General features: G+C 40.8%; 1 protein-coding gene across 1 annotated transcript in view; it reads left to right on the forward strand.

Moving 5' to 3' along the window:
• The window catches only part of dock3 (dedicator of cytokinesis 3), an 821127-nt gene that overhangs the window by 786642 nt on the left and 9614 nt on the right, over positions 1 to 24871 (forward strand). Inside the window, exons 41-46 of the mRNA XM_048606243.1 lie at positions 3741 to 3862; positions 4630 to 4765; positions 6384 to 6465; positions 8065 to 8180; positions 13446 to 13533; positions 22723 to 22845. Coding sequence (XP_048462200.1) covers positions 3741 to 3862; positions 4630 to 4765; positions 6384 to 6465; positions 8065 to 8180; positions 13446 to 13533; positions 22723 to 22845 — 667 coding nt within the window. The remainder of the gene's footprint in view (positions 1 to 3740; positions 3863 to 4629; positions 4766 to 6383; positions 6466 to 8064; positions 8181 to 13445; positions 13534 to 22722; positions 22846 to 24871) is intronic.

Genomic DNA, 24871 nt, shown 5'->3' on the forward strand with positions numbered 1-24871 from the left:
CTGCTGATGGCCTACAGTGCCTCATGGATGACCAGTTTTGAGCTTCTAAATCTGTATCCATCCCATTTAGCATGTAGTTGTACCACACAACATAATGGAGAATATCCTCAGTGTGAAGGTGGAATTGTGACGGTCAATCTTCCCAAAGCGCATATGGACAGATGATTCTGTGACAGGTATATTGGTGAAGGCTAGATAAAGTGAGTCTACCCTCCTGTGATTCTCTCACCAACTACTCCAAGTTCAGACTGCTAAATTTGTCTTTCAGGATACAGGCAGTTCAGTGAGTAATGGAGTAATAGTGCTACTGAGCCTTCTGAGTGATGGACATTGGAATACACCACCCAGAATGCATCCTGTGCCCTGAGTGCCTTTCCCTAGGGGTGCGCAACATGCAGGAGTACAAACCCGATAGCTGAGGGAATGATGGTAATCAACAGAAGGTTTCTTTGCCCATGTTTGATCTAATGCCACAAGGTTGAAGTTGAAGACCCCTAGGGCCGCTCTCGTCAGACCTTATGCCACTCTGCTATTGCATCTAGTGGTCTCATGTGACAAAATGTACCTGAGATAGTTATGGAGAAATCTGGGTCCTTTGACTGAAGGTATCGCTCTTCCAATTTTGGAAATAGATATTACTGAGGATTACAATGCGTGTAGCTTTGCCACTACTGGTGCTTAGGTTGATGCCAGGTGATCAGTCCTGTTTTATTCTTATTTGACCTCTCTGTCACAACTTGGTACAACTGAGCAGTCATTTCAGAGGGAATTGAGAGTCAACTGGGTCTGGAGTCATATGCGGACCAGCCTGGGTAAGGGTAACAGATTTCCTTCCCAGTGGGCAATAATCCACCAGTTTTTTTTTAAGACAGAATAAGTTGAAGCTGCTGTGGTAGGATTTCAACTTGTGTCTTCAAGATATTAATCCTGGTTTTCAGAATGTTAGTCCAGTAATGTTACCACAGTGCTGCAATTCCCTTGTGACATGCGCAGCACAATTAGATGTATGGTAAAGTTTCTTCTAATGCAAGATGTAACATCTACAGGATGCATAGTAGAAACTCACCAAGGCAACAGCACCTCCCAAACCAGTAAACTCCCAAGACCTCAACGGACAGGGCAACAGGATTCATGGAAACATTAATCATCACATACCATCCTGATTTTCATACATAATCACAATTCCTTTGTTATCACCGAGTCAGAGTCTTGGCACCCTCAACATGAGTACATACAAACAGATTCACTACAGGAAGTGTCCAATAATGGGACCCACTACCACCATCTCGAAGGGAAACAAAGAATGAGCACTCAATGTGCTCATTTTTGCTGGTGACCCACACATCATATGAATTAATCTTTAGAAACTCTGTCCGAACCAAATAGCTTATCCCTAACTTCCATTTTCTTTACTAAACACGCTATGGTTTTCTGAGTAGCTTTCCACATTTGGTGCCAAATGTTTTTGTTCTTTGGATCTATACCTACTCAAGCTGATTTCATGTGGGTCCCCACAATTACCATGGAAAAGAGACTTCAATCTCTTTGGTCTGGGTTAGACCAGAATCCTGATTTCAAAGGTGAACACATATTGCTCTGAGCAGCTGCATTAAGATTTATTGACATTCATATCAAGGTTAGCTTCATTGACTCTTTGCGCGTATTAGGGGGTAATCTCAATAGGAATGTGCTTTGGACTTGGATCCACAAAACCACTAGCAATTCCTTGGTTATCTAAGCAAGGTCATCCAGTGATAGCACAAGATCTTAGAATCCCTACAGTGTGGAAGCAGGCCATTTGGCCCATCGAGTCCACACTGACCCTCTGAAGAGTATCCCACCCAGACCCACCTCCCTACCCTATCCCTGCGCTCTGCATATGCCATGGCTAATCCAGCTAACCTACACATTCCCTGGACACAATGGGCAATTTAGCATGGCCAAGCCACCTATTTTTGCACATCTTTGGACCATGGGAGAATGCCAGAGCACCTGAATGAAACTCTCACAGACATGGGGATAACGTGCAAACTCCACACAGACAGTTGCCCGAATGTGGGAGCAAACCCAGGTTCCTGGCACTACGAGGCAGCAGTGCTAATCACTGAGCTACTGTGCCGCACACGGTGATTGTTGATGGTTGATCATTGGTAAAAATGCTGCACGAAAGAAATTCAACTGAAACCAGCAGTTAATATATCATTCCAAATTAATGCATTGTATTTTAAAAAGACTACACTACATTATATACAGTTTACACATCCTGGCTAGTCAGAAGTATGGCTTTAGAAGTCTGAAAGTATTCCTACTAATAAGAGAACCATACAGACTCAGCAAAGGGGTGTTTCAATGACAATTATTTGTGTGCAGTTTACTCGCTTAATGAATGAGTTTCAGATATAACTAAAGGTGACAGATTATTTCCATTATGTTTATGTTTCATACAGATAATTGTATTCATTTGTGGCAATCTGGAAAAACAAGTGAACTGTGAGGCTCTTGTGTCAGTACCTCATGGAAGTGGTTTTCTATCATCACCCTCATGTGTTTGTGGATTACTGCAGTGTGTGAGGGGTCTTTAAGTTTCACTGAAAGCTCTAGTGTCTTACTGAGTCCAGAAAGTGCCTAGATTTATTCCCTAGCCTGTGTCATTCTCAACCAGACCTACAATGGGGTTAATATAGTTGTTCACAGCACCAAATAGGAAGCATAAAAAGTTTTAGCATTCCATTATTGTTCATTCATCTCTGGCTGGTAAAGTCTACAGAATTAATTTTAGTTTCTGTTGCATTTTGAAAGACATGCACAGATCAGTTTAATATAGAAAGGAATTTAGTCGGGAGAGTCCATTTGAAATCCCAGTCCTTTCCCTGACAACTGTCTGAAGCTGAACCAGACATTTTGCATTCTTGGTGTCGGATTTGACGATGAGATGAAATTCCGACTGTATCCCTATGCCATTACTAAGATCATCTGTTTCTACCTCTGTATTTTCACACAATTCTGCCATGCTTCAACTCATCGTTACTGAACCTTCATTCATGTTGATTTGATCTGATTTGATTTATTGTTGTCACATGTACCTAGATACAGTGAAAAGTGTTGTTTTGCATGCTGTACAGGCAGATCGTACCATACAAAATGCTTCAGGTAGCAAAACAGTGCAGAACAGTGTAACAGCTGCAGAGAAGGTACAGAGAGAGACAGAGATCAACACTAGCAGTAATAAAGACATGAAATGTTAGTGTTTTCTGCGTCACAATAGTGACAACACTCCAAAAGTACTTCATTGTATGTAAGATAGTTTGAGACATACAATGGTTGGGAAACCACTACATAAATGCAAGTCTTTTTTGCTTTTTCCTTCTGGACTTGGCTATTCCCGTGCATACCTGGCCAGCATCCCATGTTCTACCCTGCATGTGGTTAAAATTATCAAAAACTCTGTTGCCTTTTCCTCTCACCAGTTCCATTGACCCATCACACTACTATCACAGACCTATATTAGCTTCTCAATTAGCAAACCTAGATTTTAAAATTCTCTGTTTTCAATCTCTCTATGGCCTGCATCCTTACTATCTATGCAATCTCCATCAGACCCACTGAATGGTTTCCTTCTGGTCCTTTGACTTACAGTCTAATATCACTCACTTATATGAATACATTTCAGTAACAGGAACTTTATGATACCAGTAACACAGAAATTTAGAGCTCACTGAGGATTCTATCATTTTATGTAGGATCTTCCTGGAATGGACAAGATCAGTCCTGCTTGCTCTGGTTCCAGCACTCCACGTGGCAGTCTCATGTCCAGTCATAATCCCATGAGTCCAGAGGCTATAAAGCTTGTGCATAGACACAGGTAAGTGAGACAGGGCCAGGATTGCTGTTCTGATGAGCTCAGCTGATGACCTAATTTGTATAATTGATGTAATTTTGTACCATCATGATTTTGTTGCATTGGATCCCTGGCTGTTTCTAATCTGTGTCATTGGTTTCTCATACATTTTGAACAAAGAATTGCTACAGACGGGCTGATATTCAAAATTGTTTTGATTTATGCTTAGGCCACTATAGACCACTTTAGATATTTTCTAATCAACCTGTTCAGAGATGTTATTACACGCCTGCATGTTTATGGAATTTTCTGTTTTTAATATCAGATTTTCGGTATCCACAGTATTTGCATTATAATTTATGTAAAGCCTTAAATAGTCAAAGCACCTAATTTATGAATGACTTTGAGGAGCAGTGGCTGTAGTATGGTGAAAGTAAAACCTGGTTTATGCAAATAATAATACGGAAGGGTCAGGTTTCAGAAGAATGCTGACCAGAATATGAAAACAACATCTTCAACAATGGAATACTTCCTCATTGAGCCTATAGCGGTCTTGAACACACCAGAGGCATGAAAGCGACCAGTATTGCCAGATTGATGCCTTTTTGAGTGTCATGTAGCATATGTAGAGATTTCTTTGAAAAGATTAAAATGATAGGATAATATCCATGTTAGGTCTGTGGTTAGATCAGGTATGAGATTCTTGCTTAGGATGAGGGGCAGTCACATTGTGAATGTTGAGACTGGACTAGCTGAATATAAAAATTATTCTATCTTATTCATTTCCTCAGCCCATTGAACTTGCTTGGCTCCAATAGACATTCCTCATCTTCACTATCCTCACAGACATCCAGTGAGGTTGGAAACCTTGTCATCCTCACAGATGGTCTTGTTGGAGAAACCCCTGATGACCCATTCCGCATGCAGGTATGGCAGTTCCTGTTTTTGTTTTCCTTTGTTATATACTGTCTCTGGGCATTTAGAGTGGAAGTGCTGAGTGCAAGTGCTGAGCCTTTAACAGTGTTGTGAATCTTTAAATGAAGCTAAAGAGAGTGGCTGAGATTGATTGTGCTCCTTTTGTATTGGGAAACACCTGTCCATGGTAGCCCAGCTCTATACAATGAGCTGATGTGTAAAGGGTTATCGCAATCATAGATCTAGGTGTGAGAACTGGAAATTAAGCAGCTTTTCCTGAGCACCTGCTACATATGGTACAATCAAAATAGCATGAGGATTTAAATCCCAATGGAGACATTAACAGGAGTGAAATTCCAACAAGAGATAATAAAATAAGTTAAATCCCAATGACGACAGTAAAAGCAAAATCCAAATGACAAAAGTAATTAAGGATACCTCAACAAGAGCAGCAGCAAAGCTAAGCCTTAATGAGAGCCATAACATAGCCACAAGATCTGTACTAAGGAGAAGCATTAACTGAGCAAATCCCAGCATGGCTCACACAATAATAAAGACTGCAGCAAAATATTATTTATAGGAACTGTGACTTAAACTGTTGTTTGCAGAGGCCCCACAGTTAAAGTGTTATATAATTGACAGTAAAACAGTTATCTTCTGAGTAGGTGGAAATTTTATGCCTGTTTAAAAGGAGCTAGGGATACTTCATTAGTCTGGCTATCATGACTAAAGTGAAATACAAATATGTTTGAATAAAACACTGTTTAGCAATTGTCATAAAAATTGCCAATCTTGGAAACAATACATTGTATCTATAAACCAAAACAAATCTCATTGTTGTGTTGATAATTCTTTAAGTGGTTCAAACATGCCTATTTTAAGTACATAGAGGAAAATATGGATCATTCCCATCATGATGTTGTTGTGCAAGCTATAGGAAAACACTTTACCACAATTTATTCTGTGGTATGTTTTTTGATAAACAGATGAAAGAGCCTAAGTAAAAAAATCACTTTTTCCCTCACTTGCCTGTTTACAGTCTATGTAAAGTCAGCTATCTCAGATAGTATGAACATTGCAGTGAACCTCAGTGTTCCTAGGTTAGGGATGGAAAAATTTAACCAAAATTCACAATGCTAATCTCCATCAGTGGCACCTGCTGGGAAGCATATGGATATTAATATTGGATGAGGAATTGTGATGACTTCGATGGTTGAATAGCCTGTCATCTAAGGTCATGCACACCCACTTGGATGATTTACAAGGAATGACACATATGTATCAAAAGATGTACCCCATCAAAGGTCAGGATCTTCTGAAGTGATGGGGACAAAATTGGGGACTGGGCGAAATTAATATTCTTCTTCATTTTGTTGATAGATAGTTTTTGACAATTGATATGAATTCTCTGATATTTAAGAGATGTATCTGACATTCATGATGAGTGTCAGAACCATCTATTCCCTCTACAAGTCCATCTATTAATCTGTTGCTATTTTGTTCCCATTGGGTTTCCCAGCATGTGCTCTTTCTTTCTGCTACTTTCTCTCTCTGCTTTGTGCAGCTTGCTTATGCTAAACCCAATTTCCAGAGCTCCATCACCAATGTCTTTGTTTTGTCGTCATGCCAGGCAAGTCCATCCACCTCCAGCCTGAGTTCCACACACTCTGCACCCTCACAGATGATCAACTCAGCCCCGTCTAGTGCTCGAGGTAAGAACCTCTTTTACTTGGGATTAATTTTCAGAGTCAACTTGCAGCTGAGCTGCAAATCTCTCCCAAATATCAGCTTTGCTATCAAACACCTACAAAACAATGCACAATGAGGTCATTGCCTTTGACAGAGGTCAGTTTTTCATACTGTATTTTGAAATTAAAGGAATAGACCAAATCAGAAGATGCATTGACATTAAGGTACAATCTTGGGATTTAAGGTTGAGATGTTGGAGTTTAAAAAAACACCCAATCTTTACTCTGCCTATGTCTTGAAATTGCTGGCAGGTAGTCTGCAGAACAGTTTTGATGCTTTATTGCTAACCCATATTTAACCTGATTATCTCTGTCCACTGCTGTAAGCTGCTTGTGCGGAAGGCATCTAAATGAAAAACTCCGAGTACCTGCAGCTTGCCATAAACTTTGAGGACAATTGAGGGCAGTTGTCATTCCTTCATAATTCAATTTCCAGATCAGAAAACTCAGCAAAAAATAATTGGCTTTCCTCTATTTCAAGATTATTTTCATCTGTAATGAAGTATGATTTCGAGGCTATGAAAGATGTGTGTTAAATGGAACACTTATGTAAGTCAGTTCTGAATTACGTTTCAAAGATATTAACGTGGAAACATTTTGGAACCAGCAGTGGGCTGGCAACAATAATTTTGGTTAATAGATGCTGATTGGAAGAAGTCTTGTCTTTGACCAGTGCATTAACATTATTAGAGATAACAAGGTGTAGAGCTGGATGAACACAGCAGGCCAAGCAGAATCAGAGGAGCAGGAAGGCTGACGTTTCAGGCCTAGACCCTTCTTCAGAAAACATTAACATTATTGTTGTGCTGAAACATGAGTGAGCTCTTCAGACATTGCGTTGAGGTGAAGGATTGTGTCTGCAACTGCCTGTCCATATGCTAACACATTGGTTTTAGTGTAAAATGTTAATGTACACCAATGATTTTGGATTAGCTGACACTTTTTCTCCCCTCTTCCTGTGGACTCTTTGCCAGCTTCATTCCAGTTCCAATCCTTTATTCTATTCTGAGATCAGGAATACTTTTTAAAAATACAAAAAGTCACTAATTAATGTTCAATATTAAACCATCCTACCAATGGGAGTGCATTTTGGGTGTTAAAAATTAAATGTTGGAAAATGTGACCTTAATACTTAACTTAATATGTAACTTCCCATTGTCACTTTTATGGAATTGGGATGTTCAGATCTGTCCTATGATTCTGAATGAATGCACTCTCTCATTTATCTCGATCGTTTCATGTTCTTTTTCCCTACTCTAGTTTTTTTTTGTTAACTAATTCATGCTATCCTTTTGTACTTCTCTCTACTTCCTTTTTGCTAACACTCTACCTCTCTCCCTTTCTCTATCAATTTTGCACATTTGCTTCTTTTCTCTGTTATTTTCACTTTTACCGGCTCTGTATTATTTCTCTTGCCCTTTCTCTCTCTCTCCTTTTCCCTCTTCTTTTCATTCCTTTGTTTCCATATTCTTTCTTCAATATTCTCTCTTCCTTATCTATTTCCTTTTTCTATTTTCTTGTCTTTTTCCACCAGTCCCTCACCTTCTTTCTGCCTATCCTCAGGTTCCCCATCATTGTCCGATAAATACCGTCATTCACGGGAGGTTATGATGTTGCTGCCTCCTCACAGGGACAGGCCAAGTAGTGCCCTGTATCCAACCATGATGGAAAATGGACCGGTGAGTTACTGGAAGATTCATTCCATAGACATGTGTAACAATTAAGCATCAAAGTCCCTAGCTATCTGACATTGCGATGATTGATTGAGATAGAACCTAGATAGAGCTTACATCTGTCATTTTATCACTTGACATTTATAAAGTTGTTCTAGTAAAACCCAGAAGAATATAGGAAAACTGAGCTGAAATCTTATCCAGTATTATAGAGTAAGGCTTCACCTCATTCCAAAAGAAATTTCACTTTTACATATCAAGAAAGAGACCATCATAATGAAAATAACCATAGGAACAGGTGCTAAATGTTGCAAGAGATGTGAGGAGTATTGGCTAAAAGCATGTTCAAAGCAGCCACATTTTAAAATTGTCTAGACAAAAGATTAGAATTTATGGCTATGGTCTTCTCAATGTTCAGTTGAAAACATTGTACCAGACAGATTTCTGGTGGTCGTGAAATCAAAGGAGGTAATGGAGAGGTCCCATTGGCATTCGTATGGAAACTGAGCCCTGTGCTTGTAGGTGATATTACAAAAGAATCAAGAATAGATACCTGAGAGACTATGGATGCAATGATGGAGGGTGGATAGGGATAGTTTACCGTGCAGCTATCTGAGGGTAACCCATAGAGATAATCAGTAGAGGAAAATCAAGAGAATAGACGGTGTGGTAAACCATACTATATAATGTGGAGAGGAAGATGAGATGGGAAAATACAGAACAATTACTGAATCAAAGGATTCAGATTAGAGGGATCTGAGCAGAAAGTATTGAACTCTGTAACAAATTTGAGGAACCATGAGACGAAACGCATGGATGGGTTGTGTAGATTTTCAGAAGTGGAAGGGGTTGTGTCGTACCTTTAAAATGGATATGATTGGTCCCTGACCTTACGAAGCTATAAATATTTTCTGTGTGTGTACTGTCTTGGAAGAACAGGAACAGGTCTTGCAGATGGAAGCATGAAGCAGATTAGTGTAAGTTGATTGATAGGAGTCAGTGGTCAGCAAACTGGCACAAGGTCAGGGAGACGAAGAGGAGAAATGTCTTACAGTAATAATTCTCAATACTAAAATAAAGAAATCAATGAACACTTCTCACTTCATATTACAGGTGAAGGACGATTGAGCAAAAGAAGTGGGTTTGAAGGCAAGGGTTGTCCTCGCCTTTGATGGTTATCCTAGTATCATAGAGGTTTTCAGTTACAAAGATGTGCAGGTTAGATGGATTGGCCATGCTAAATTGCCAATAGTGTCCAGGGATGTGCAGGCTAGGTGGATTAGCCAATGGGAAAATGCAGGGTTACAGGGATGGGGTGGGTCTGTGTGGGATGATCTTTGGAGGGTCAGTGTGAACTTGATGGGCTGAATGGCCTGCTTCCGCACTGTGGGGATTCTATGATGATGATGAAAATGAGGTATGCCACTCATGGTTAAATTAGATCTAATGAGCTCAGTAGTTGTAACCATTGATGCAAAGGTGTGACCACCCAGGAGAATCAGCGGAAGTTCAAAATAGCCAAAATTTAGTGAAAATGGGACTGTCAAAACTAGAGGAGAGAGAGGAACTTGACAGGTCCCTGGTGAAAGAGCTATCTTGAGGGCCAAAGGACAGGGAGTTATGCTAAACAAGGAGGTCAAGGACAATAAAAAGTCAAAAACTAAGGTACACCATATTGCAAAGGCCAGTGGCAGGCAGAAGGATTGGGAAACTTACAAGCATAAACAAAAGGATACTAAAAAATTAATAAAAAGAGCTAAGGTAAATTACAAAAGAAAACTAGCACAAAATATCAAAAAGGATGGTAAAAGCTTCTATAGGTATATAAAAGGGAAGAGAGTCGCTAAGGTGAATGTTGGTCCCTTGGAAGATGAAACTGGAGAGTTAATAGTGGCAACGACTGAAATGACAGAGATGCTAAATCAATATGTTGCCTCAGTTTTCACGGTAGAGGACAATAGTACCATTCCTATTGGAACAGGCAAGTTAGAGGCAATAGAAATGGTAGAACTTCGAACAATCAACATCGATAGGGAAAAGGTACTCAGCAAGCTATTAGGATTGAGGGCAGACAAGTCCCTCAGGCCTAATGGCCTACATCCTAGGGTATTAAAAGAATTGGTGGCAGAGATAGTGGATCCATTGGTTACAATATTCCAAAATTCCCTGGACATGGGATAGGTTCCATTGGATTGGAAAATGCGAATATAACACCCTTATTCAAAAAGGGAGGGAGGCAGTATGTGGGAAATCACAGACCAGTTATTACCATCTGTTGTTGGCAAAGTGTTAGAATCAATTATCAAGGAAGCAATATTATGACGTTTGGAAAGTCAAAACACTATCCATCAGAGTCAGCATGATTTTATGAAGGGCAAATCATGTTTGACTAATTTTCTCAAGTTCTTCAAAGATGTTAACAAACAAAGTGGATGATGGGGGGGTGGATCCTGTAGATGTAATATACCTGGGCTTCCAGAAGGCGTTTGATAAGGTGCCACACAAAAGGTTAATTCACAAGGTTGGATCATATGGGATTGGGGTAATTTATTAGCTTGGCTAGGTGATTAGTGGATGGAAAGAAGACAGAGTTGGGATTAATGGGGTTTTTTTCTGGATGGCAAGAAGTAACTAGTGAGGTGTACAGGTTCGGTCCTTGGACCCCAGCTATTTACAATCTACATTAAGGACTCCAATACAGGGATAGAAGGTTTTATAGCCAGATCTGCGGACAACACAAAAATAAGCAGGACGGTCAATTGCAATGAGGAAATAAGAACCTTACAAATGGATATAGATAGGTTAGGAGAGTGGGCCAAACTATGGAAGATGGAGTTTAACGTGGATAAGAGGTCAAACATTTTGGTCGGAAAAATGGGAAGGTGATCTAATATTTAAATGGGGAGAGACTTCAGAGTGCTCCGGTGCAGAGGCATCTGGGTGGCCTCGTTCATGGGTCACAGAAAACTAGTATGCAGGTACAGCAGATAATGAAGAAAGTGAATGGAATGTTGGCTTTTATAGCTAAAGAAATAGAATAGAAAGATAAGGAAGTATTGTTGCAACTATACAGGGCATTGGTGAAACTGCACCTGGAGTATTGTGCACAGTTTTAGTCACGTTATTTGAGGAAAGATGTAGTGGCATTGGAGGCAGTTCAGAGGAGGTTCACTGGATTGATACCAGGGATTGTCAAATGAAGAGAAATTGAACAGTTTAGGCCTATACTCTCTGGCATTTAGAAGAATGAAGGGAGATCAAATTGAAGTAATCAAGATGATAAAAGGTAAAAATAAAATAGACATGGAGTGGATGTTTCCTCTTGTGGGGCAGTCATAGTCTTAGGATAAGGGATAGCAAATTTAAAAGAGAGTTGAGGAGAAACTACTTCTCCCAAAGTGTTGTGAATCTATGGAATTCGCTATCCCAAAGTTCAGTGGATTGTGGGACAGTGAGCAAATTTGAGGATTTAGACAGATTTTTAATTGGTTATTGGTTGAAGGGTTGCGGGGGGAAGGCAGGAAAATGACGGTGAGGAGCGTATCGGTCGTGATCGAATGGCAGAACAAACTTCAATAAGCTGAATGGCCTAATTCTGTCCCTATATCTTAAGAATTTATGAGATTGTTAATGAATTCATGAAAGTCTTTAAGGGGAATTTTGTTGATGCACAAAAGTTTTTAAAAATTTTATTTGTTCATAGATGAACGCATTGCTGACTAGCCAATATTTATTGCTCAGAGGGCAGTTAAGAGTCAACCACATTACTGTGGGTCTGGAGTCATTTGGGTCATGCTCTGTGGTCAGGTAACAGTAAATTAATATTAGTGGAAGGTAATGGTGTACTGGTATTTAAACTGTATCAGGACAAGGTTATCTTGACGCATTGTGTGAAGGCCAGACCAAATAAGGACAGCAGATTTCTTTCTCTAAAGGACATTAGTCAATCAGATGAATTTTTATGACAATCGACAATGGTTATATGGTCAACAATCAGCTAGCTCTTTATTCCAGTTTTCTTTAATTAAAATTTCACACCACGGTGGAATTTGATCCCCTGTCCTGAGAACATTAGCCTCACGTTCTGGATTACTAGTGCAGTGATGTTATCATGACACCACCATTTCCCCTTGTCATAGGAGATATGAAGTGATGAGATTTGGCCTAAAAGATAACATAAATCTCAGAAGTGGAGAGGCCACCAGAATGACCAGACAACAGCCATAGATATGGAATAAAACAAAGTCCTGGAAAAACTAAGCAGTCCTGGTAGCATCTGTGGAGAGAAAAAAAGAGTTAATGCTTTGAGTTCAATGTGACTTGTTCGGAATAAAGGCATATTGATTTCTGAATGTTAACTCACAAATGCTACCAAACCTTCTGAGTGTTCCAGTTTTTTTTTCATTTTGCCATCATTTGCAGTACTTTGTTTTTATTATAGCCATGGATATGGGAAGGATGCTTATGTAGGGGTGATTGAGTGAAGACGAGAAGGTGAAGGGATTTTAGGATTTTTAAATGCAGGCTGAAGTCACCCAAATAATAATAAACTGTATAAAACATACATGCCTTCACACAATGCGTCGAGATAACCTTGTCCTGATACAGTTTAAATACCAGTACGCCATTACCTTCCACTAATATTAATTTACTGTCACCTGACCACAAAGCATGAAAGTCATTTGTGCCTGGTCTTTAGCAAAAGACAATTGGCATGGTCCTTGAGAATGCTTAATGTTCAACACTCCCAATACCAGAAGATCAGGAAGTACATTACTGACTGTACAGGTAGGGCAGGCTCAATGTTCAGTCGCCAACTGCCAGGACAAATGGGTGAGCCTTAATCATTACTCTCAGTGCTGGGGTTTGTTTTGTCACTGAAGAGACCTGGGCATTGTTGGCTGGCCAGCATTTATAGCTTGTACCTAAGTGCCCTTGAGAAGGTGGTGGTGAGCTGCTTCTTGAACTGCTGCGGTCCATGTGCTGTACGTTGATACACAATGGCCTTAGGGATGGTTCTTGTATAGATGTACTGAATGCTCCTCAGCTGCACTTACCATGGAACAGTACGGCTGAAATCTGTCCTGGTTTTAATGATAGCACTATTAGGTAAAATTGCTAAAAGAGAGCTCACTGATGGAAGTGAAGTGGGCTGGACATTTCAAGTTCCACGCCTTAAACAGCCACCGGGGTACATAGTGTTCTGTCTCTTGTTATAAACACTATAATATGCTGACGTGTGTTCATGTTGATGTTACATTGTCATTACAGCCTTCTAGTTTCCAGCGGGCCCTGATTCAACAGGTGGTTGGACCTTGCAAACCATGCAGTGACCCTAATCTCTCTGTCGCTGAAAAGGGTAAGGATCGATTTAATCATTAACAATCGGTGGAGCAAAGGATTATTCATTTCTCCCTTTGGACCATAAAGGTCCACACGTCATATCAATTAACAATGACAACTTTAGTAGTTTTTTAAACATGTGAATGAGCTGTGAAACTGAATAGTGTATTGTGTTAAACTCTCAGCATTTCATGCACTTTCACATAGGAGCATTCTACTTGAATGTCTTTGGCAATCTAACTCAGTTCCAAGTTGGCATAGTCATATGACACAAACCCAGCCCTGAGTTGGCACTGAATAGCTTCGGGGCCACAGGATGGCTGGATTAGGAAATGGAAATATGTTCAGTGCAATAGAAAACACTATCTGAAGTCTGGCAGATTAAAGGGAGCTGGAAAAGAATGCACACTAAATCTGTGAAATATTAAACCTGGTACTGTATTAGTCTTTGATGGGACAGTGAAGAGGAAACTTAACATTGTATGGAATTGAGTGTGTTTGTGCTGATGCTGGGAAGCAAAGGTGAGACCATGTAAGTTGGCAGTGTCAACTGACACACTTGGGGAATGTGAGGTGGACATATGCTGAACTACTAATAGGAGAATTTTAACTCAATTTGCCTATCCTGGCAGATTTGACCAGTTTAGGGAGATAGGTCAGAGAAGCCTTTCTCTTTACAGGAAAAGGTATCACAAAATCAAAGAATTGTTACATCACAGAAGGAGGCCATTTTGCCAATTATGTTTGTGTAACTTCTCCAAATGAGCAATTCACTTAACTTCATTTTCCTGCCTTCTTCCTGTAACTGTGTATATTCTTCTTTTTCATATAATAGTCTAATTCCCTTTGAATGCTTCAATTTAACTTCAGCAAGTTAATGAAGTATGGTTTTTCCTTAAGAAATTCTTGTTGGCTTTCTTTAGTTAATCCACATTTGCCCACTATTAATTTTGTCAGGGAGGCGATGGCCTAGTGGTATTATTGCTGGACTGTTAATCCAGAGACCCCCAGGTAACGTTCTGGGGACCTGGGTTTGAATCCCGCCACGGCAGATGGTGGAATTTGAATTCAATAAATATCTGGAATTAAGAATCTAATGATGATGACCATGAATCCATTGCCAATTGTCTGAAAAACCCATCTGGTTCACTAATGTCCTTTAGGGAAGGAAACTGCCATCCTATCCTGATCTGACCTACATGTGACTTCAGATCCACAGCAATATGGTGGACTCCTAACTGCCCCCTGGGCAATTAGGGATGGGCAATAAATGCTGCCTAGCCGTCGACACTCTCATCCCGTGAATGAATAAAGGATTGTTTAAACCAACTGTCCTACAGTTGTTAGTCTTATCTTTACAGCTTTTTTTTGAACATGGGCGAAATATTTGCAATTCTTCAGCCTTCTTGCATCACCCCAAAGTCTAAAGAAAGTTTAAAAATTATGTCCACTCTCACTTGCCACAGTACCATCAGATGCAAGTCATTTGGTCTTGATCAAATTAAAGTACAGTCTATTACCTCTTCCTTATCAATTTTAAGCCCTTCTAGTAAATTACTGTGGATGCTGGAAATCTGAAACATAGAAAATGCTGAAGAAACACAGCATCTGTGGAGAAAATAAAAGCATTTTGAGTCTGATGTGACTCTTCTCCATTCTTCTAGTGTCTGAATTACCTCCTCTTTCTCAATGGCTGGGGTAGCGTTTTCTTCCTTGGTAAAAACAGATACAAAATATTCATTTGAAATCTCAGCTATGCCCTCTACCCTCTTAATCCCCTTACTGTTCCCTAATTCTCCCTACTCCTCTTTTTACCACTGATTTACTGTTTTGAAGCCTATAGAAGACATTGTTATTCCATTTTAGATTGGTTGCCAACCTCTTTTCAAATTTTCTCTTTGCTTCTCTTATTTGCGTTTTCGTCACCTCCCCTCTGAAATTTCTAATATTTAGCTTGATTTTCAATTACATTTTCTAATAACACTTTTTCTTCTTTTCTTTAGTTTCTATCTATCATCCCTTAGGGTTCTGATTTTGTTTTTTTAATTGCCTTTCCGTTTTAAGGGAAAATGCTTGAAACACCCTTTTTTTTTAAAGGCAACTCATTGCTCAACTATTATTTTTCCAACCAACCTTTGACTCCTATTTATTCAATTTAGATGTGATCTCAGCCAATACAAGTAGGTTTTCCCTCAGTTAATCATTTTCTAAAGTAAGGTAATTATGCAATGTCCTGAGCATAGTAGTGTTGGCCTGCCAGTCGGTCTGTGTCTAAGCAAGTCCCAATTTTTTTTAAAAAATGCACAAATGATATTTACATTTTCTTAAATCACCCCATGCTACCATGTGCTGTCATAAAAGTTTAAGTTTTCTTTTCCTAGCACTACATCTTGGTGTGACCCCAACAGCAGCAGCTGAGGTGAAGGCAGGATGCTGTGTGTCCTCTGAGGTCTGGAGCCTTGAGGTTTCTGACCTCCTGGGGGCGTCCTGCACAAATGCAGAGGCAACCTCCTCAGCCGTGCCTACCAGAGGCAATAGTGTTGATGCCAGGTGGAAATGAGAAGAGACCATTCATCCTGTGAGCACCATGAGAAGCCATTCGGGCTGTTAGCATATATTTTTCCTCCATCTGGTTATGCAATGATATCTCCCTCAGGAGAAGGAATATCTGGAGGGAGATCTAGGTGCCTCAAGCCCATCCCACCGAGGCAATGCCAGATGGTCCCCATGGCTAGAATGATGAAATGCAGGTTAGCACAAATAAGGATTAATTGCTTGACTTGCTGTTCATCATGGTCATCAATCTCTCAATGGAGGGAACTGTGTACTAAACTGCATAAGATTTTTTATTCACTCATGGGTCATGGGTGTTGCTGGCTGGCCAGCATTTGCTGCCCGTTCCTGGTTGACTTTGAGAAGGTGGTGGTGAGCTGCTTTCTTGAACCAGTGTAATCATGCTGTAGGTAGACCCAAAATTCTCTTAGGGAGGGAATTCAAGGATTTTGACCTAGTGCCTGTGAAAGAGGAACTCATGGATAAACAGACTCCTTCATGGACCACAAAGCAATGCATTGCCATTGGCATCTCTGCCATATGTTCCCCAAAGTTCTGCTTCATTTTCTACAGACTTGTTATGGCCATGACATCAGCATGTGGCTCCGTAAAAAGCTGTTCTCTAAAAGTCCTCTAAATATCCAAGAGCTGGCTATCACAGACTCCCTTAGTTAGTGGGGCATATTTACATATGCTCATAAGAATGTGGCCCTGATTATAAATATTGTCCCTTTAGGGTCTAGGGTGTGTGAGCAACTTTCTTCACACATGCAATGCCAGTGAACAGATTCTCCAGGTGTGCTGGCGAGGCAGGTGACAGTGCATCCTCTAGGTCACTGATGTCATCATCCCCAAAGGTCACCTGGGGTGGTTGAGGCTTTATTTGGGGTTTGCAGAAACCTGTAAAGGAGAACGAAAAGAAGCACATGAAGATAAGATTCCAGAGTCCATAAGCACAATTCTTTACATGGTCTTGAACACCCATTATGGCAGCATCAGGTTGAATTAACATTTAACATATTCTGATGTCTTGCCACTTGAGCATCACAATTGGTCATGGCTCAGGCCCTCTGTTCTCCTACAGTCTTGATCAGAAAAGATGAAGAATTTGAGTCTAGACACTATTTTAGCCACCTTCGCCCTTTCCTTCAGATCAAACATCTGCTTGTTCTCTAGTAGCTAGAGATTTAGTGACTTGGCAAATGCCAACTTAACCCTCTTGTCTACATATATCCCCATCACACATATAGCCTGTCATGTGTTAGTGTGCATCCAGTTGCTGACTCAACCTAAACTGTTACACACTTTTACTTCAAGTGCCATGCAGTCCTGATTTACACAGATGTTTAGCAGATAAGTCACTTAATCGACAAACCCACATCACTGTGCCACTTGCACAGGCAAATTGAAGATCATTGAGCCTTTTCGTGTACTTGTTCCTCTACGGATCCCACAGTTGCTAAGCTCCTTTGAGATCTCCATCCAGGTTGACTTAGTCAGGTGAGAGGACGTCCTATTGCCATCACTTGGGAAAAACATGCCTGCTGTTCCTTGATGACATGGAGTAGAATCTTAGGGAGACATTGCTGAACTGTGCGGACAGTACATCTGTTTTGGCTCTGACATTTCCAATGTGGAAGGGGCTTAAAGTCATAGGGTTGGACAGCATGGAAACAGGTCCTTCGGTCCAGAGATAGTAGGAACTGCTGATGCTGGAGTCTGAGATAACAAGGTGTGGAGCTGGATGAACACAGCAGGCTAGGAGGATCAGAGGAGCAGGAAAGCTGACGTTTCGGGTCTGGACCCTTCTTCAGAAATGGGGGAGGGGAAGGGGGCTCTGAAATAAATAGAGAGAGGGAGGCGATGTTAGAAGGTGGATAGAGGAGCAGCTAGGTGGAGAGAAGACGGACAGGTCAAGGAGGCGGGAATAAAGCCAGTACAGATGAGTGTAGGTAGGGACTTGGGATGGAGATTGGTCAGTGAGGAGGGAGGTGCGGGTAGGTGGGAGGGATGACGGACAGGTCATGGAGGCGGGGATGAGGCTAGTAGGTAGGAAGAGGGGGTGGGGGTTGGTCAGTGAGATGGGAGGAGTGGACAGGTGGGAGAAAAGACGGAAAGGTCAACGAGCTGGGCTGGTCTTGGGATGAGGTTGGGGCTGGGGTGATTTTGAAGCTTGTAAAGTCCACATTGAGACCATTGAGCTACAGGGTTCCCAGGCGCAATATGAGGTGCTGTTCCTCCAGCCTTCGGGTGGCATCATTGTGGATTGCAGGCGGCGGAGAATGATGCGTTGAATCTGAAGGTTGATGGGCCTCCGGATTCAACGCATCATTCTCCACCACCTGCAATCTGACCCCACTACCAAGGATATATTTCCCTCCCCACCCTTATCTGCCTTCCGGAGAGACCACTCTCCGTGACTCCCTTGTCCACTCCACACTCCACACTCCCCACTAGCCCCACCATCCCGGCACTTTTCCCTGCAACCGCAGGAGGTGCTACACCTGCCCCTATACCTCACCCCCTCACCTCCATCCCAGGCCCTAAGAAAACCTTCCACATTAAACAGATGTTCACCTGCACATCCACTAATGTGGTCTATTGTATCCGCTGTTCCCGATGTGACCTCCTGTGCATCAGGGAAACCAAGCAGAGGCTTGGAGATCGCTTTGTGGAGCACCCACACTTGGTTCGTGACAAACGACAACACCTCCCAGTCGCAAACCAGTTCAATTTCCCCTCCTACTCCTTGGACAACATGTCCATCCTGGGCCTCCTCCAGTGCCACAACGATGCCACCCTCTCTGGTGCTATCACATCCCTCCTATAATGTAGATTCTGTAACTCCATCAGTTCCAACATAACTTCTCTACTCTAAAACTCTATGCCATGTGCTTTCTTAACTACGTTAGACACCAGGCCTGATACCATAAGGAACCAGTGTACATGCACACAAGGTCCCTCTGATCCTTGGTGCTTCGCAGGCTCCTACTGTTCATCATGTATTCCCTTGCCTTGTCTATCCTGCCCAAGTGCATCGTCTCATATTAATCCATATTGAATTCCATTTGCCACAGACTAGCCATCTGACCAGTGCATGTCATCTTGTAATCTTAGGCTCTCCTCCTCACTATTTATCATCCCACCAACTTTTCTACCATCTGTGAACTTAGTGACCAATCTCCTACATTCAAGTTTAAATCATCTATATAAACCACAAGCAGCAAATCCCAACACTGAACCCTGTGGGACTCCCAATGGACACAGACTTCAAGTTGAAAAAAACACCCCTAAACCATCACCCTTTGCTTCCTGCTATGCAATTGTGGATCAATTTTCCAAATTTTCCAGGATCCCATGGGCTGTTACCTTTGTGATCGGTCTCCCGTGTGAGACCTTAACAAAAGCCTCACTGAAGTCCAAGGAGATTATGTAAAAAAGCACTGTCCTCATTTACACACCTGGTCACCTCTTTGAAAAACTCAGGTTGGTCAGATATACCTTCTCACAAAACCATACTGATTGTTCATGATTAATTCCTGTCTCTCCGAATGCAGATTAATTCTGTCCCTCAGAATTACTTCCAATGGTTTCCCCACCACTACGGTTAGACTATCTATTCCCTCCCCCACCTCTGCAGTTTGACTACCTTCTCTTTTGCGGGGTTGGTTAACTTAGTTGGCTGGACAGTTGGTTTGTGAAGCAATGTGATGCCAACAGTGTGAGTTTTAGATTCTCTTTCTCAACATCTCCTCTCACCTGAGGTGTGCTGGCCTTTTGGTTAAATCATCACCACTCATCTCTGAGAAAGCAGCCCTATGGTCTGGTAAAACTATGGCGAGATATTCTCTCCTTGCACTTTGTGATCACTCATTAACTTTTCACTTCATGATCCTACATTCATCAACATGAGCCCTTTGTCTTTTCTCCCTGTAAGATTTGCAGAGTGTTTTTTTCTCTTTATTTCCCTTTTAATTTGCTTTTTGATCCACTTATCACACTACTTTGTTTGAGCTGGATTAAATCATGTATGTGCCTCTTTTCCATGTTCAACATTATATTTTTAAAGATGTTTCATGTGTTTTGCTCATGTTATTGGACATTTTGCTCCAAACCACTTGTTTTAAATCATTTCTCAGTTCTTTGAGTTTAGCTCCTTTAAAAGTTATAAATCTAGTTACTGGTCTTTGCAGTAATTGGATCCAGGGTCATGTTAAACTTTGTACCATCTCTCAGTGATACTTTGATTTCCATTGGCTGGATCATTTATGAATGAATTACGAGTCATTTATGAATTTATGAATCACCAATGACACTGCCTCTGGCTTCATTTACATTCTTGGCCACGAAGCAAAGGTGCATACCAACTTTGTCTATTTATATTGGGTTAATTGAAATCTCCCATTATAATAACTTCCCTGTTCTTACAGTCTTTTCATCAACATATAATTGCCATCCTCCTTATGGCAGCCTATACTTTTGTACCAAATACTTAGCATTCGCCTAGATATTTTCACGTTGTAGATTTTTTTTAATTAGTTATGACTAGTCTGATCTAACTAGTTATTTTTGTAACTCACTACATAGAATTATCCACTTATTTTCCTGTTTTCCCATATAAATGGTTGCAACATTATCTTATCTGATCTTTCCAAACACACTATTCCCCTGTATTTTAAATTGATTTACAACTTTTCAATATATCCACATTTCTGATTTTTTTCCATCGCATCCTAGTTTTTTTAATCATTCATGTGGGTGTCTTTGGCTGGGCCAGTAGTTATTACCCATCCCTAATTGCCCAGGGGGCATTTAAGAAGCAGCCAAGTTGAAATGGGTCTGGACTCATATGTAGGACATCAGATTTCCTTTCCTGTAGGATATTAGTGAACTAGATTTTTTTTGCCACAATTGACAACAGTTACATGGTCGTTATTAGTCTAGCTTGTCAATTTTAGATTTTTTGTTTATTGAATTCAAATTTCACTGTTTGCCATGGTGGGATTCAAACCTATGACTGCAGAGCATTCTCCTGGGTTTCTGGATTACTAGTCTAGTGATATTATTACAATACCCTCGCTGATCTTTCTCTGTCTCTCTCTCCCTCCCTCCCTCTGCCCGTCTCTCTGCTCCCCTACATCCAAACAACAATATGTCCTTCTCAAAGTGAAATCTTTCCCCTTTCACACATAGTGGATGATACCTCACCTCAAAGGTTTATTGATCCCAGCCATCTGTAGTTGAAAAAACACATCAGGACGCCTGATTATTTCAATTTTACCTCCCCATCATCACAAAACTCCAGACTTGTGCTCAGCACTATCTCAAACACCACAGCTGAGTCTCAGGTATTATTGTTTGAGACAATAAGTCAAATTAATTTCAATTCTAATGTCAATTTATCCACTTACTGTAGAATATAACCATCTAGGTTCATATTGTAGAGAGTAGTAAAAGAGATTATGTGGTTTTGATCTGAAATTTTGAAAAGGGAAGGAAATCTTGAGCATTTTTCAGTTACTTAAATATTACCATTTAATGAAAACTCTATGCCTAATTGCACTGCCTAGTGTGATACTGAGCATTTACGGCAGATCTCAGAAAGGTTACTGATTTGACCTGGGTGTTCTGGGTTAAAGGGAACATTGAACAGAAGTTTCTGTTCCTCAACACTATTCAAAAACCAGGACCATTGAAAAATGCCTGTGCTTGGATGTTATGTGAATGTGGACAAAATCAGGCTCAACCTACTTCCTCCTACAACAATCTGCCCAGCAGGTTGCGAATAGGTTCCATTCTCAAGTCCACTTGCAAGTTGGAACACAATGCTAGACAATATAAAATAGGTGTTCCTAAGTATAGGAAGAATTTGTATGTTGGATCTTTGAAAATTACATCCCTGTATGGGATTGCACTGCATATGAGGTGTTCGTAAGTCAACCATTCATAAATCGGGACCCCTGTATCAAGAATTACAGGAAATTGGGAACTTACTCATTCTGCTGCTGAAGACTGCCGGAGGACCTTTTTATTGCAGTGGACACAGATACTGCTGTCTTTACTGTTTTGCTCTGATGTTGCTTTATTGTTTTGATTTTAATTATCCTTGCCATTCATCGAGATTTTCATCAACCTCCTATGTAAATACATCTGGTGCCTCTGAAAGTACCTGTATACTCAAAGAACATATCCACTTTTCCGCTACAGAATATATTTCAGAGTAGTGTTTCATGTTTATTTCCTGCCTCTGATTCATTATCATGTGTATCTCTGTTGAAGAACTCATCAAGCTGCTTCTCCTCATTCATTGTGGCTAATAGTGAAATGATGCTTGTTGTACCAAGTAGGTGCAACTTGATCAAACCAGGGTGTTCCCAGGGACTGGGAAGGTCATTATCACAGTGAATTGGGTTGTGTATCTCAGGATCCTGTCAGCTTTGTTTGTTGTGCATCACAGTTAAACATAGTTAAAAGATGTGCCAGCTGACTCCTAGCTCTCTTTCAGTGTCTACCTCAGCAAGTATTTTCCCATCCATCAGGAATATGTGGCTACTAGTTTTTTTTTATTTCCACTGCATATGACCTTTCATTTTTCTGCACCAAACTTTATTTCAGGTACTTGTTGACTGATGTTGGTTTCACTGTGTTTCAGCGGTGCCAGCAGCTCCCAGTAGCTGGAGTTTAGACAGTGGAACCAGGGACACAATACCATTCCTCACAGCACATGTGGGCACGATTATGGCACCCCCAGTACCACCTCGATCATTGCCACCTGGTAAGTAGAAATCCAAACCCCTTTGTTGGATTGGCCTGGTAGAGGAAAGTTAGTTCAATATTAGCTGTAATATAAGTGATGGGAAGGAAAACAATATTACTACAAATTGCTCGTTACTTAGGTAGAAACACACAAAATTCAGGCCCAGTAGGATGTCAAGCCATCACATCTGTGCCAAGTGATCCAGCCTAATTCCACTTTTCAGCTCTTGGTCAATAGTCATATAGGTAACAGCACTTCAAGTGCATATCCAAGTTTTTTTCTGACTTTTATCACACGCATCACCCTAAGGAGAGAAAGAAATTCTCCTCAACCGTCCTCTAATTTTTCTATCAAATATGCTAAACCTGAGCCCATAGGCAGTACTGGCTATTACTATTTTGAATGACTGGTTGCATACTCCTCCCAATCATAAATGTCAATGTTGCCACACTTCAAAGAGAGCCTCAGAGGGCCTTCGAAAATTTTCTAAATCCTCTCCTGCAATATTGGCCGTTTGAGATTTGAGAAAACGGAACGCTATGAGAGGGATGGTTTTTAGCCATCTGGACACAATGTCAAGTTGATTAAAATTGATTTTGCAGTTTTGCCTGAATGCTTGTGAAGCTCGCTTCAAAGAACACTAGCGTTTGTTTTATGATCGTCCCATTGAATCATGTATAATTATGGTGGTCAGTTCAGTTTTGGCATAGATGAGTTTGAGGTTAAATAGTTTTCCATCTAGATGGTACCTAATGCAGACATTAGATGACAGTTCTTAGAAAAGGTGAATAACCACTGTCAAGTAGATTTTTATTCATCCTTGGCATGCGGGTATTGCTGGCATGGCCAACATTTATTTCCCATCCTTAATTGTCCAAAGGGCAGTTAAGAGTCAACCACATTTCTATAGTGAGTAACATGGGGGCTATCACACAGATTTGTTTGATCCTAGTCCAAATAATGCAAAAACACTCCCTCTAAACTACCCTTAGCTTCTAGATGTCACTGCTGCACATGGACCTCAAAGACCCATACAGCTCGAAAGAAAATTAAAAGGAATACTACCCTGCACCTCTTCCACTAAATGAAACTTTATCTTCACTTTCTTCTGGCCCTATCTGGCAATTTCTCTAGCGTCTTTAAAAAAAATGTAACCATGATACTGTTAAGCAGATCTTTGGTGTTAGCCTGTAATGTTACCTTCCTTTCCCCTTTGTAGCCTTCTTTTATAGCTATTAGCCTATCTCTCAGCCTTTTAATTCTTTCCTGAACCTTTCTGAAGTATCTGGCCTGACTTCATCTGATTAAATATAATGACCATTCTTGGGTTATCTTAAAACTTACAAGTATGGTTCTGAATCCCTCTCAGTTCCCAGCGTCTTTGTCACTTACTGCAAGTTTAAGACAATTGACCCTTCTTTGGCCACTCAAACCGTTATGGGTTTTGCTGCTCCCTATATAGCTTCTGAACTTGTTTCGGTCCCTATCTTCCCTGCCAGTTGCTGCTGGCTTTCTCTAGTCTTCTCAGTTTCTCTGGGCTGTCCTTTTCTGGTTGAGGTGTACATTGTGCTAACAGCTAAATCAACCCCCAATAAAATATCCATCCTTGGCATTAGTAACCTTCTTATAACAATTTCACTGGTTTTTGGAAGATACTGTCGAAGGATCTTTGGCAAATTTCTGCAGTGCATCCGTAAATGGTACACATTGCTGCTACTGAGTGTTAGTGGTGGATGGACTAGATGCTTGTGGATCTGATGCCAATCGAGCATACTGCTCTGTCCTGGATGGTGTCAAGCTTCTTGAGTGTTGTTGGAGCTGCAGTCATCTAGGATGTACAGTCATACAGCATGGAAACAGACCCTCCCCACATATTCGATCACATACCCACACCCCCACACCACCCCCCACAAAACTATAGCATAAATGCTGTCTCATCCACACTTAATCTGATGAAGAGTCATCTAGACTCAGAATGTTAGCTAGCTGTCTCCCCATGGATGCTATCTGACCCGCTGTGATCTCTAGCATTGGTTGTTTTCAA

The sequence above is a fragment of the Rhincodon typus genome, chromosome 16, assembly GCF_021869965.1.
Source record: "Rhincodon typus isolate 14 chromosome 16, sRhiTyp1.1, whole genome shotgun sequence".
NCBI lineage: Eukaryota > Metazoa > Chordata > Chondrichthyes > Orectolobiformes > Rhincodontidae > Rhincodon > Rhincodon typus.